This window comes from Pezoporus occidentalis, unplaced genomic scaffold, assembly GCF_034315485.1.
Source record: "Pezoporus occidentalis ecotype Australia unplaced genomic scaffold, CSIRO_AGI_Poc_V1 ctg29, whole genome shotgun sequence".
NCBI classification, from domain to species: Eukaryota; Metazoa; Chordata; class Aves; order Psittaciformes; family Psittacidae; genus Pezoporus; species Pezoporus occidentalis.
In genome coordinates, this window is record NW_026914829.1 from 7,955,499 (window position 1) to 7,970,609 (window position 15,111).

General features: G+C 47.9%; 2 protein-coding genes across 2 annotated transcripts; both read right to left on the bottom strand.

Annotated features, from left to right (window-relative positions):
• Positions 1–3,077: 3,077 nt before the first annotated feature.
• Positions 3,078–4,473, bottom strand: LOC134167534 (uncharacterized). The gene is made up of 2 exons (XM_062626306.1): positions 4,361–4,473; positions 3,078–4,247 (listed from the first exon to the last, which is right to left on the bottom strand). The coding sequence occupies exon 2, from the start codon at positions 4,224–4,226 to the stop codon at positions 3,258–3,260; it is 969 nt and encodes a 322-aa protein (XP_062482290.1). The 5' UTR covers positions 4,227–4,247; positions 4,361–4,473; the 3' UTR covers positions 3,078–3,257.
• Positions 4,474–8,974: 4,501 nt separating this feature from the next.
• Positions 8,975–12,160, bottom strand: LOC134167535 (keratin-associated protein 10-6-like). Its single transcript, XM_062626307.1, has 2 exons — positions 10,737–12,160; positions 8,975–10,469 (listed from the first exon to the last, which is right to left on the bottom strand). Exons 1-2 carry the CDS (start codon positions 11,724–11,726, stop codon positions 9,858–9,860), a joined length of 1,602 nt encoding a protein of 533 aa, XP_062482291.1. The 5' UTR covers positions 11,727–12,160; the 3' UTR covers positions 8,975–9,857.
• Between the last annotated feature and the right edge of the window lie 2,951 nt (positions 12,161–15,111).

Sequence of the window (15,111 nt, forward strand, 5' to 3'; positions counted from 1 at the left end):
CCCAAAAGAAAAAGCCACTTTGTAGCCCACTCTGTCTCTGTCCACCTTGGTGTGGAGCTTGTCTTTGCTCTGAACACTCATTTGGTGAGTAAAGGTGGCAATAAACTGTCCCTCCAGTGTTTTCTTATCCATAGCAAACATGCCCAGCTCTCCCGACCTCCCTTTTCCTGCCAGTTTTCGGTGCCCTGACCACGCTGCAGCCTCCATCAGACTCGCCTCTGGCTGTCCATGCCTCCTGTGCTGAGCCCCCAAAAGCAGGCATGGAGGTCCGGATGGGGCTTCCTAAATGCCAGATGGAGGGGAATGAACACCTTCGGCCCGCTGCTGTCTATGCTCTGCTTCGGGCAGCCCAGCCTGCAGTTGGCTCTCACTACCACGAGGCTGCAGCACTGCCTCACATTTGGGCAACCGGGTCCTGTTTTTTGCAGGGCCCATGAGCTCTCCAGGAGCAGATACTTTCCGTTTGGTGAGCGAGAGCGGGGCTTGCTGCCAAAGCAGTTAGTGCTTGGAGAGAGGGAACAAGACAGTGTAAAACTATCCTTACGCAGAGAACCAGTAGAAGTTCAAGCACCATTTCATAGAATCATAGAATAGTTAGGGTTGGAAAGGAGCTTAAGATCATCAAGTTCCACCCCCCCCTGCCATGGGCAGGGCCACCCCACACTAAACCATCTCACCCAAGGCTTCATCCAGCCTGGCCTTGAACACCGCCAGGGATGGAGCATTCACAACCTCCCTGGGCAACCCATTCCAGTGCCTCACCACCTTAACAGGAAAGAATTTCCTCCTTATATCCAATCTAAACTTCCCCTGTTTATGTTTTAATCCATTACCCCTTGTCCTATCACGACAGTCCCTAATGAAGAGTCCCTCCCCAACATCCCTATAGGCCCCCTTCAGATACTGGAAGCTGCTATGAGGTCTCCACGCAGCCTTCTCTTCTCCAGGCTGAACAGCCCCAACTTCCTCAGCCTGTCTTCATACAGGAGGTGCTCCAGCCCCTGCTCATCCTCGTGGCCTCCTCTGGACTTGTTCCAACATTTCCATGTCCTCTTTATGCTGAGGACACCAGAACTGCGCACAATACTCCAGGTAAGGTCTCACAAGAGCAGAGCACAGGGGCAGGATCACCTCCTTCGACCTGCTGGTCACGCTCCTTTTGATGCAGCCCAGGATACGGTTGGTTTCTGGACTGCAAGCACACACTGAAGCCGGCTCAGGCTCATTTTCTCATCGACCAGCACCCCCAAGTCCTTCTCCGCAGGGCTGCTCTGAATCTCTTCTTTGCTGTGACCCAGGTGTAAAACCTTGCACTTGTCATGGTTAAAGTTCATGAGGTTGGCATCAGCCCACCTCACGAGCGTGTCGGGGTGCCTCTGGATGGCATTCTGGTGGCTTTGGGATATCAGGGTTTTCTATTATGTTTGAGCAACCCCTTCCTCAGGAGCAAAACCACAGCAACAGAAGCTCAGATTTTTGAAAGGAAACCCTTTTCTGCTGGTCAAGGCCATCTTCTCCATGCTAACTGTAGGGGAGTGTGCACCCTTTCAGGACCAAGAAAGACCGAGGTCAACAGTGCCTTTTAAGCCTTCCAAATGGGATAAATGCAGGTGGGAGAGCTTCCCCTGGGTCTGGTCTGTGCCACTTTCATGCCTTAATTGTGAACCTCTTAATACACCTGATATAAGAAAGGGATTGATCCCATGTGGGGTAGTCAGGAGGGAGCTGCTGGATCAGGCTTTTCTTCTCTTTTTTTCTATTTTATTCCCCAGTGTCAGTGATTTATGAGAAGTTACAATGAATTCTCTCTCCCCATGGGGACCAAGACTCCTGATCCTGGAGGACTGGTAACACCAGTCTCTATTTATACAGGCAAATTTATCACTTTATTAGTAAAAGGAGTCTACAGAAATCCTGCTTGGTCTGTTTGAGCTGCTGCAGAGGAAACCAAGGAGAGAAGGAGGTGGTTTTTCTGTTGGGATATGCTCAGGGAACCGGCTGAGCAGAGCAAGGCAGTGAAGCAGTGATGGGAGGAGATACCAGGTCTCCCACTGCACCTTTAGGTGGTGGCAGAGAGCTGCTGCTTCCACAGGAGCACCTCCTGGGAGAGAGTGCGATATGGGGCAGGTGTGCAGAGATGTGTGCATTGGGACTTTGTTACTTATATAAATATATGTATTAGGAAATCAAAATATTGATCAAGCATGATAACTGTTTCCTTCTATGAAAATATTGTTGTCAAGGAATAGATGAAATTGAGTTTGTTTTCCCTCTGGTTGCAGTTTTGTAACCACAGACTTGATGCCAATCACCCACCCACTGCATCTTTTGACACAGACAGGTCATAGCATCAAAAGAGACCTTCTGTGTCTTATCCCCTCATCCTCCTATGCTAGGGACTATCCCCCACAACCTATTTGGTAATCTGCTCAGCAGTGATTTGTCCAGGGACAAAACTTCAGAGCAAGGGACACCTGGGAAACTTGCCCCGGTCCCAGGGTGCAGGGCTGAAAGTCCTCCTGCATGACTTGCATGGAAATGGTGTGTGCTTCCCTACAACACTGATGTGACAGAGGTAAGCCTGGAGAGACAGTAAACTCCAGTCTGGGGCTCCTAAGTAGTCTCATTGCTTTAGCCAAGCCTTCTCCTAAGTGCCAACATGGGCTGCTGCTTCTGCTGTGTCTCTGGGTAACTTTTCAGCACCAAGATCTGGTGCCACAGATAGTAAATCTAGTCCTAAAAGCATGATTACTGCCATTATTTTACACAAAGAAGTGGTATAACAGCAGGGAATAGGGTGGGTTTGGCGTTTTTTTTTCTCCCCAGTAGTAGGTGTTAGAAACAGTTTCTAATAAAAAAAAAAAGGAAATAAACCAGGCAGAGAGTGGGAATCCAGATGAAACCTGAGTTTAATAGGACAGGTACAACCAGGGAACGCAGTTTGACCCAGTAACAGTAAAAACCTCTTGGGGTATGAACACTGTAACAGAGTTGTATCGATTTGAATCAGTTCAAAGCCTGAGCGATCGCCCAGAGTTACTTAATTTCTCACTAACATCTTTTCTGTTGCAGAATTACCGAAGTGTGGCCAAATCAGAAGGCAGTGTGCTCTATGATTTTAACATAGTTACAATGGGGGGTACAATAAGGCTAAAGCTTCTCTGGGGCTTAAGAATAGGAGCAGGGGAAGTAAAATAAAATACTTTAGACCTCAGCTATATAGCTCTCTGTTTTTCAAACCTATTTCTTTATCTCCTTTACCACAGACATTTTGGACCACAACGACTCTTCTTGGAGTGGCCTGAACGTTTCACACCCCCTGAGTGACGGTGCGTTGAGTGGTGGGTGGTCCGTGGGTAGAGGCACTTGGACTTGCTTAGGTGATGTGCGGATGAGCTCTTGTGCTTGGTTCCCTCCTGCAGCAGCAAGCATTTGCCTGTTTGTTGCTGTGAGGAGTACTCCTTTATTCCCTCTCCAGGGGAGCATTTGGGCACGTTTGGCTGCGGCACGGACTTGGTTACTTGCTGCTGGGAGGAGTAGGTGGTGACGCACTCCTGTGTTGGGTAACCCTTCATGCACTTCTGTTGGGGGAACCCTTTCACGCACTCTTGCATGAAAGACTCTGTTACACACTGCTGCGGGGGGCACTCGGTGACTCCACGCAGCGGTGGGGAATACCCACTGGTCATTCCCTGCAGGGACCGGAGCTCCGTGCCGTATCGCTGCGATGAGCACTTGGATATCTTCTGCGACCGGCATTCATTCTTACACGAGGATGCGTACTTGATCCCACATGGTGGGAACCTGAGTTTGCGCGGCTCCGGGCACCTGGGTGCACATGGTGGAAGGCTCTTGGCCACGCGCTTTTTCTCAGGGTGGATGGTCTCACAGGGCTGGAAACACGGTGTTGTGCTCAGCCGCACGCTGGGCTTCCTGCAGGGCAGAAGGCGAGTGGTCTCACAAGGCTCGGGGTACAGCAGGACACACTGCTGTACATAGGGTGGACAAGACAACAGAGGTGTCTGGGTCACACTTGGCTGTGGGCACACGTAAGTGAAAGGCTGAGTGTAGCTTTGCCATCTTGGCATCGGGCTCTTGATCACGCTGACTGGGTGGCACGTGGTGCTGCATACATCTTTCTGGGGTGTGCACTGCTGGATGCTTTCAGTGAAATAGCCCGATCCTGGCAGGTACAGATGTTTGTACCGCTCCCCATAGTAGTGCATGGTCACACAAAGCACTTAGGCCTGAAAGAAGCAGGGAAAAGACAGACAGTTCACATAGGCATTGGTTGATTTCTGTGATGTAGGACCTAGTTTCTGACAGGCACCTCAATATGCAAACTCATACCCTGGCTCACCTGAGGGTCAGAGGCTCTTTGTGACTCAAAACCAGGCTGGGATTACCCAGGTGAGTGGAGTCTCTTCTCAGCTTGTTCCTTCACACCCTTCTCTTAAGAGCCCAGAAACAACCAGGATTGGAGCCAAGCAAACTGGAAAGTTTTCATGCCAACTTTCGAAGACCAGCTAAGTGTCCATCAAAGCATTTCACAAGGACAAGCACCATTTCGACCCTCTGCCTTACTTCCTGGAAACCTTCCGTGTCCCCACTGGGACAACTATGCAGGTTTATGTCCTGCAACTCCCAAGTACCAGAGATGAAAGGCAAGCCAAAATTAAAGGTGTGTCCATGCTGTAATACTCAGGTGTGGCTGCAGTTCACACAGGCAAACCCAAGCTGAGGCTAAATTAACTAGCTGAGGGTAAGGATAGGTTTGTGGCAGCAAGGAGCTCATCAGCTCAGCACGTACAACTTGCCTATTGAGTCACAATCCCACAGGGGTCTGCTGGGCTGACAGTGTGCAGAGCATTTATGCTCTGAGCATGCTACCATAGCATCAGCTTTGCTGCCTCTCAAGCCTTGCAGTCCCAGATTCATAGAAAATAGTTTGTGTAGGCATCTTCAAGAGAAGAAAAGAGCAAATACAACAGGATTGTGTCTAAGTGTCTGGTGAAATGACAGCAAGAAAGGAGAAGCTGTGAAGGCAAGGTCTCAGCTGTTGTTAACTGCTCAAGTGTCACTGAGCTGAGCGAATTACACCCATTTAAAGCAGCCTCCAGCGCTGCACTACAGTCATACCAAGTCATAATGTCTTGGTTTTGTTATGGTAAGCTAAAGATCCACTGTCACAATGCCTGGCATAGCAATTCTGAGAGTGAAACCTCATCCAGGCAGCCCCAGTTAGAGCAGCAGAAAGGGGAATCTAGATGACACCCCCTTCCCAGGGAAGGGATCAGGTGGCACTATCTAAAGGCCCACACTTCCCTCCTGAAACCACTGAGAAATGTCTCACTTTGTCTTGACCCTGGGAGTTGCAGCATAAACCATCCCACTTAATTCTCCACCCTGGAAAACACCAGTTTCAGGGAGTTTTCTGTGGTTTTAACAGGCATATTTTGAGCACAATAGGTACTTCAACCACTGACACATGAAAGGTACTCTGTTTGAAAATGTTTTCCTTATTTCATTTCAACATTGGAGATTAAGGCATATAATTAAACAATTGTAAAGAAACTGCAGTTTCTAACACCTCGAGTTCTGTCTATAACTACAGTAAGGCGTTTTATCTTCCAAAAGCCTGTCACTGGGTGACTATTAACAATAGCAATGCTGTGTGTTCCAATCATTAGGAAAAACTTATCACTACAATTATAATCATCAACTAATAAAAACAGCCAGATGAAAAACAATGATAGCAATTACTACTAAATGCTAAAGTGATGCTCGTTAAGATAAAAAGCTTCTAAAATAGGGGGGAATATTTGCTTCCAAGGGGTTGTTTGCATCTCAGACTCATTTGTATCACTGTTATCCTAGATGGAAATTTAAACATGATCAGGCTTAGCTAGAGTCTCACAGTTGACCTTCACATTGGCACTGAAGTTGGTCAGCTTCTTATTATTATCTTAAAAGTTGCTTTGCTTAAGTAAGTTCATAAAACAGCAGCAAATTTCTCCATGTCACTTCCTTTAGAGGAGTTGCTCATATCTACTGTCAGCATCGAGCTCTTTATGTAGTCAATAGCCTCCTTTGGACTAGAACTAACAGAAAGCGTAGAGAAGCCCACAGATCCCACTCCTGACTTCACAGTCCATTGGGAAGTGCTTTCCCAATATTCTTCACTTTAGCACAGAGGAGATGCTGCAGTAGTTAGAGCTGTGCATGCTGGTGCTGAAGGCAGCATCCCCCAGAGGATGCTTCTCCACGAGTACATACGCAGAACCTCTGCCTGCTCCGGCCACCCAGGAATAAAACAGCATTTCAGGAGCTCCATTAAAAGCCAGACTTACCCACTTCATCAGTGAGATCAACTGGAGAGAAGTGCCTAGGAGAGCCCCGCGATGGCAGAGCTTTTATACAGTGAATAAGTGCCCTAGGGGAGTGAGGCGGTTTGGCTGGGTGATGCTCTAATTGCCTGCCAGTCCTGGATGAGCCACGTGCAGCTTCATGCCGGCGGGAATGGCTGTCCTTGCTCTGTGAGGTTGCTGTCACCACCAGGTACCATCGGGACATCTGTGAGCTCCATGAGCTGGAACCTCATGATCCAATATACTGAACCAGCGAAGCATCTGGGAGGCTGAGGGCATCCTGTGCTCATGGCCTTCGTGCTCTGAATTCCCATGCACAGTGCCAAAGCATCCCAGCATGCCCATTGCAAACCCAGGCCAGCTAAAATATACCTTTCCACCCAGAAAAAGATTGCAGTTGAGACCACCAAAGGGACTTCTCATTTCCGTGCCTAATCCATTTGGTGCCTTTGAAAACACCATCCAGGAAGGACTCTTGGCAACCTTTTGCCAAGACCATAATTACTGTGGCATGCAGACTTCCTTCACTTACACAGGGAGCCCAGGGAAGAGACGGATGATTTGGAGTGAGAAAGCCTTGGGCTAAGGCAAGATGGCTACTAAAAAAGACTTGCTACGAAGTGAATGACCTGCTGAAAGAGATGACGCTTTTCCGGCACAACAAAGAGGAGAAAGGACAAGCAGGAGCCCGGGGAAAGGCGGCTGAATCAAACCCAGCTCATGTCCTGAAAATACAAATCCTATTTCCTGCTTTGCTGCACAGTCTCTGCACCAGTCATCCCTCCCTTTGTTCCCTGTTTACACCACAAATGAACCCAAAGGAAAATTAACAGTGGCATGAGCAGAAGTGCCAATAGGGAATACATTCTTACGTAGTCATATAGGCATAAGCCAAGGTCCTGGGCTTTATTTTCCTTTATTTTTTTTCCTTTAATCTGACACCTATGACTTGGGTTCCAGCATGCTGGGAATTCAAGTGAGGTCCCATGCATTGAAATAAAAAAAAAAAAAAAGTGAAATAAGTTAACTTTTAATGGAGTAGGTGGAAAATTTTTCACCAATGTGAAGCACTGGGAATGCTGCTGGGCTGTCAACTCTAGAGGTATTTTAAAGACATGCTTAGGAACCTGGTGGACTTGGCCGTATTGTATTTATGATTTAGCTCGATGGACTTAAGGGTCTTTTCTAATCTAAATGATTCTATGATTTGAAGCAAAATATTGATCTCCATCTTATGAACCACTTAGTAAATTTCTATTTCTATTTTCATTAGAAAATTCAGAAGCCTGAAGGTAGGTTTGTTATTTAAATTTCTGATTTTCCAACAACAAAAAAATCTCACTCACTATCATAAAAAAAAATACAAAGTGTGTGTTTCCCCAGTTGATGCCAACAACTTTTACTGTGTTTCACTCCCTGGAGCTATAATGCCCTTTTTTAATGTTAAATGATCTGACCTAAGATTTTGGGAATCAAGCTGGCGTCAGAGAACAGGTAAGCAGATTAATACAGTTTTTACAAGGTCTATAAATCCAACTCCTGGGCAAGCTCCAGATCAAGTAGCCTTCAAGTAATGCTAATATTCAGTTTAGTGTTTCCAATATAGGTAGCAGAATACTAACCCGATGATAACACCGTGCTCTGTCATCCAAATATTCTTAATTATCATCTGTAAAGTCCTTTCATCTCAGAGAGACGCATAGTGCCACATGGGGCATTGTTGAGGGGGGTATTATTATTCCCAGTTAAGGACAGGGGAAACTGAGGCACATTGCACTGTGGTCACTTGGTGGTGCAGAGTGAGTCAGAGCCGGGGTCAGGGCCAGACTCCATCACAACCACCTTCAAAACAAACCCTGTGCACCCTGTGAGGTAAGGCTCTGCACCACCTGGCTACCCATCACCACCAAGAAGATTTTCCTAAGGATCCCCTGGGCTCTGACACCTATGGAAAAGACACAATGATGTGAGAACTCTTCAGAAGGCCACCCCGTTGTTTATTTCTTGGTTTTAAAGGGGACAGAAAGTGTTGGATTGTGAGAGCATCCCTGGCTCTTCAGGGTGGAAATAAGGCCATGGTCACTGCTGCTCTCGAGTGCAGCCCCTCTGGTCCAAAGCATCACCACTGAATATTCAGGAGAAGGTATGAAAAGGGTTTGGTTCCCCATGACCCACTGAGCTCCCTGGGGAAGCAGCCAGATGCCCCCTTGACATTGCGAGATGCTCAGGTCTTGGACATTTCCTTGCCTTCAGAGGGCAGCCTGCAGTGACACCCCAAGGTCACCGAGCAAGGGTGGAGCAGGGCAGGATGCGGGGCAGCGTCCCGGGCCTGGTCACACCCTTCTCTTTGTCTTGCAACACTTGTTTTCAGCCTCCAAATACACATGATCTACTTAGCATGAGTTACTACTCGTTCTCCTAATGATAGGGCATATTACAGGATTTTTCTGTTTTTTAGACTGGATTCACTGTATTTAATAAAGAAGAACCGTGAGACAGGAAAAAGACAAGATACTTAATCTCAGGTCAGACAACTTTATTTAAGTATATATATGTATGAGTATACATATATATATGTGTTTTATTTTCAATATATATATGGATTTTGTTTTCAATGTGTAGAGTACACATCTTTGAGCAGCATAAAGAATATGGTTAATTGCTTTTACAGCTCAAACATTTCTAAAACAGTCGTGCTACAACTTTCAGTGTTATTTCAAAGACTTTCATTTTTTTTCAAGTTGTGTTTTCAGTATTCATGAAAACAACCAAGTGAAGAAAAACTTTCATATATAAAATTTCAGCAAGCATCAGCTTCACCAAACCAGGAATCCTGCCTTGTCTGGGGACTCTGCTGAAGTCAGCGCAGAGTCAGTGTTTTAAAGCAGCAGGCATTTCTGGCCACCTTCTGAAATGAAGGCTGTTGGAGGAAGATTCATACACCGTTTGCTTAGCAAATTTACTTTTGGCTTCCAAATCTGGGTGTGAAAATAGATAGCTTTTTTATAGTTCTCTGTTTTGGAGAACTTGCAGCCTCGTGGAACCCAAGTTAAGCTGAACATTGTCTCCTAAGGACTAAATGCAGAGTTGGGCACAGCCCACTCCTTCACTGACCACATCACCAGTCCTTTTGGTGCTGTCATGATCTGGAGTCCTTAGACATTTCTATTTCTTTATACATATATATATATATATTTAAATCATTATTCATTTTAATTGTGTGAGAATTTAATAGCATCCCGCTAAACTATGCCTTGCAGCAGATAAAGGTACAAGCCTAGGTACCTGGAGTGCAGCCATGGATATAATATCACACCCTATGGCCCAAACTAGAGCTGAGCTACAGGGGAAGCACTTGAAAACAGAGATAAAGCAGATTTAAGCAACAGCAACCAGTTGGCAGGTGGTACATGGAGATCAATAACCCCTGCCAATCCCAGAAGTTGTACCTAGCTCTTTTCCTGTGGGCCTTCCTTTCCCTTCTCCTTTTTACCAGGGCCATTTGGAGGCAGAGCAGTACTTTTTAGCGTGGCTTGAAATTTTCACTCCACCTGACTGACACTGCTGCTGTGGGACACACTGCGTGGCGCGTTGCTGCTGCGGCACACACTGCGTGGCACACTGCTGCTGCGGCACACACTTGGTGGCACTCTGCTGCTGTGGCACACACTTGGTGGCACACTGCTGCTGTGGCACACACTGTGTGGCACACTGCTGCTGTCGCACACACTTAGTGGCACACTGCTGCTGCGGCACACACTTAGTGGCACACTGCTGCTGCGGCACGCACTTAGTGGCACACTGCTGCTGCGGCACACACTTAGTGGCACACTGCTGCTGCGGCACACACTGGGTGGCACACTGCTGCTGCGGCACACACTTGGTGGCACACTGCTGCTGCGGCACACACTTAGTGGCACACTGCTGCTGCGGCACACACTTAGTGGCACACTGCTGCTGTGGCACACACTTAGTGGCACACTGCTGCTGCGGCACGCACTTAGTGGCACACTGCTGCTGCGGCACACACTTAGTGGCACACTGCTGCTGCGGCACACACTGGGTGGCACGTTGCTGCTGTGGCACACACTTAGTGGCACACTGCTGCTGTCGCACACACTGGGTGGCACGTTGCTGCTGTGGCACACAATGGGTGGCACACTGCTGCTGCGGCACGCACTTAGTGGCACACTGCTGCTGCGGCACACACTGGGTGGCACGTTGCTGCTGTGGCACACACTTAGTGGCACACTGCTGCTGTCGCACACACTGGGTGGCACGTTGCTGCTGTGGCACACACTTGGTGGCACACTGCTGCTGTGGCACACACTTAGTGGCACACTGCTGCTGTTGCACACACTGGGTGGCACACTGCTGCTGCGGCACACACTGGGTGGCACACTGCTGCTGTGGCACACACTTGGTGGCACACTGCTGCTGTCGCACACACTTAGTGGCACACTGCTGCTGTTGCACACACTGGGTGGCACACTGCTGCTGTGGCACGCACTTGGTGGCACACTGCTGCTGCGGCACACACTTAGTGTCACACTGCTGTTGTTGCACACACTTGGTCGCACACTGCTGTGGGATACAAATGGTAGCACCATCAGTGTCACACCGCTGTGGGACACACTTGGTCACACACCTGGTTGCACGCTGCTGTGGGATGTACGTGGTGGCACACTGCTGCGGGGCAGAAGAGGTCACAAAGTGGTGCGAGACCCATTTGGTTGCACGCTGCTGTGGGACGCACGTGGTCACACACCTGGTTGCACATGGCTGCTGCGGGGTGTATGTTGTCACACACTGCTGTGGGATGCACTTGGTTGCACACTGCTGCTGCGGGATGGCCTTGGTCAGGTACGGCTGCTGTGGCATACATGTGGTCACACATCTGGTCTCACACTGCTGCTGCGGGGCATAGGCGGTCACACACTTGGTTGCACACTGTTGTGGCACAGCCTCGGTTGCACACTGCTGCTGTGGCACACACTTGGTCACTCTAGGCTGCTGCAGCATGCCCTCAGTTGCACACTGCTGCTGTGGCACGCAGGTTGTCACACACCGAGTTATACGTGGCTGCTCTTGGATGCGTTGGGTCACACACTGCTGCTGTGGCACACACTTGGTCTGATACTGCAGCCGTGGCACACACTTGGTCACACTCTGCTGGTGGGAGAAGCTGGAGGACATGATCCGCTGCCGGGGGATGCAGGGGGTCACATATTGTGGTGTGCATAGTGTCGAGTGCCAGGTAGGCACTGGCAGATGTCTGGCAGTATATACTGGTGAGTACTTGATGGGGATGGAGTTCTGGTAGACTGGAGGGAGGCACTGGTGTAGGTAGCACGACATCTTGGTGAGGCTTTGGCAGGATGGGAACGGCACGTGAGAAAGCCTTCAGAGAGGCTGTTTCTTGCTGTCCTGCTGCTGCCCGTGCTTCAGGACTGGCTTGTTTCACAGGGTGCTGGAGACACGTCCCACCTATGCCATGGTCTCAAAACCACAGCAGCAGCAGCTGAAGACCCAACCCATCATTTTTAACTCTGAAACATAGCATCAAGTCAAACAGTGGGGAAATTCAGAGACATATAGCGCCAAATATCTCCCTGGACTGCAACTCCCTCCCCATCACCTCGACCTCCATGGGGAGAACTAATCATGGAGGCCAGCAGCAGAATGGCTGATCTCAGAGCTTTCAATCATTAAACCCAGTTTTCCCTTCCTATGACCTCTTACTGATGCAGTGAGAAAAAGGCCCAACCCAGAAAAGAGGTCTGAAGCTCTCGTCACATCTGCCGTAGCAGGAGAGACAAACAGCACTCAAGGCTCCGCTGTTTGATCCCATCACACCATGGGCAGATAGAGGTCCACAGCTCAGTCCCAGCATCACAAGGCTCGTGCTCATTATGGAACCAATGCCTATTAAAGAGTAGTGATACCACAACTGAACACAAACCTGCTTGCAGCTCTTTTAGCATTACCATTGTCTGGTCCACCAAAGCTCCTCTGACTGTTGTCAGGCACCCCCAAAAAGCAAACAATAATAGCAGCACCCCAATTACTGCTGACAGCCTTTCCTTAAATTCTTCTGGATTGCCTTTTGGACTCAGAGGCCCAGCTGAAGACACGAAGAGCACGCTGCTACTCCAACACAGCAATTCAAGCCAAATCATTTTAAAAACTTCTCTCATAGACCATTTTTAGTACATAAAAAAAAAGTAGAAATAAATCTGCATTTCAGCAGCTACAGAGGCTCAGCATAAACCAGACTTACCCAGCTCCCTGGTGAGAACAGCTCAGTGGTGTGACCAGTGAGCTCTAATAGAAGGAGAGCTTTTATATAGCTACTAAACATGCCTTGAAGGTATGAGGTACCCATGACATAGCCTATTAGCTCCTATGCAAAGCTGTCCTGTGTGCAACACTCGCAGTGACTAGCATCAGTGTACTCATCCCTGAGGATGAGTAGTTGAATGTTAGCTCGCCATAGTAAGAGTAATTACCTTTAGTATAATCCTCCCTGGCATGGTAATACTTAAAGGTATTTGGAGAGGCAGCAGCAGCGGCATCCCCTGCCTCAGGGGTTTTGCAAGGCAGAAGTGCACCCAATAACAGCTGGTAATGGCTTTCAGAGGTCTCACTGGAACAAGGCTTCACAGTCCCTGGAAATGTCTTGGTGGTCCCCATGAAATGGGGCCATCCCATCACTCAGCCTCTTTCCACACACATGTGGCATTGTTTCATGCTGTGAGAGCTGCACTGACTGTTCCATGTCTTTCTCCATCTTTAATCCCTGGTTAGAGCTTCTTATCTGCCCTGTAAGGCCCAGCAGCCAGGGTTGGCTGTATTTGCAGGCTGGACATAGGGCACTGGCTTCTCTAAGGAAAACAGGAGCTCCTAGTAAGGTTCAAATTATTCCCTTGGGTGGATGCAGTTCATCATCCACAGAAAACTTCATTTTTAGCTTGTGTAGTTCCAGAGAACACATGGCCATTGGTGTCCTGATGCTCCCATGATCCCAGTGCAGTCACCTGTCACCAGAGCAATGGGAATACACAGTCCAGTGACTCTCAGATGAGCGGAAAAGATGAGCTACAGTCACGTTTGATTACAGCCCTTGCACAACAAGCTCAGGAGTCAAAGCTGTGACCGGCCGCACAACAGGCCACAAAAAGCACCAGGAGCAGATAAACTTCCTCCACACTTGCAGGTGACTTTCTCAGTGAGTCAGCTTCTTATCACACACTGTGCCCAGATTAAAAAGACTGGTTAGAAAACTTAGAGATTAACTCTTTGAAATCATCGGTGGTCTGATCAATGCTTTCATGTGTACGTTGTCACATGAAATAGCCTCCATAAGTGACAATTTCTTCCTGCTGGCTACAGGGAGAGCTGAGGGGGACTAATGCAGAGGAGTGCTCAGCCTGCTGGCATGTAATGCTGGTTGAGATCAAACACACTCCGAGAGGATCACTTCCTGAGCATGTTTATTAAAACCCATGGTTTCTTGTGAACTAGAGAAATGGCTCTGCCCACCTGGCCTTTGAGGCAAATAAAAAGGTCCATAAATAATTCTGTAATGAAACTGAATAATAAAGTTTAGGTATTCTTGGACAACTATACACCACACTGAGGAAGAATCACAGAGAGTGAAATTCTCCCTTTACCATAAGCTTCTCCAGTAAGAATGAATCCTGCCCCTTGCTGGTCAACATGGAGTGTGATCACCTTTGCCTGAACCACAAGTAATGTGTCTTTGTTGTGTCATCTCTCTCACAGAAATTGGTTCTTTAATCCAAAGCCATAACTCTTCATTGCTTTTTAGCTCCAAAGGTTGTAGCTGTGATCCTCCCTGTTAACCAAAGTGAGCCGTTCGCTTTTGTATTATTTCCCTTCACACCGTCTCAGCCTTCAAACAAATCCTTGTTTCATCCCATACTTCACTGTAACACCATGTGTACCTGCCCAACTCACTGAAAGCCCAGGTGAACTTTAATTTTCTGATCACAACAATGACTCTTCTTTCATGTTAATATCCAGCAGTGTCCAAAACTATAGAATCTAAGAAAGAAACCCCCCAGAAACCCAATTAGGCTCCATTTCAACTTTGTCAACATAGCAAATTTGGACTTTCACTATACAACAATTTAATGAGTGTTTTATTTTCCCATGGCAATGCCTGCCAAAAATGTGTGCTTCTGTTGTCATCATCTGTGCATACCCTGGCAGTGTCCACCTCCCCTCCATAGCCAGCCCCACCTTGAAGTGGTTGTCAGCTAAGAAAACCTCCTGTCCTTTTCTAACCTGCCTAACAACCTGGAAAATAGCATGAGATGAAGGTGGGGAAAAAAGAAAAAAGAGGTTAAAACAAAGCTGTGGCACTGAGAAGCATGAAGAGGGAAGCTGAAAAACATCCTGGAGGAGATGCCAGGTGAGACATTAGGGAATCCACCACCTTCCCTTTAATAAGTCAGGAATGTGAAGGAGCATCTTCACAGTGTGGCAATTTTGGAGCATGACCAATGACACAAGGAATGCAAAGCTCCCTGCCTGCAGAAGAAGGGGCCATTAGGAAAAGAAGACAGAAGAAACAAGGTCCATTGTCCAGGTATGATCTGGGAGATTGGGTTGAAACCTCAAGTGATGTAAAATTAGCCTTGTTCCATTAACAGTAATAAAAATATAACAATAAACTGGGCAAAGAGCTGTAAATGGGAGGGAGCTACAGTGCGGAGTT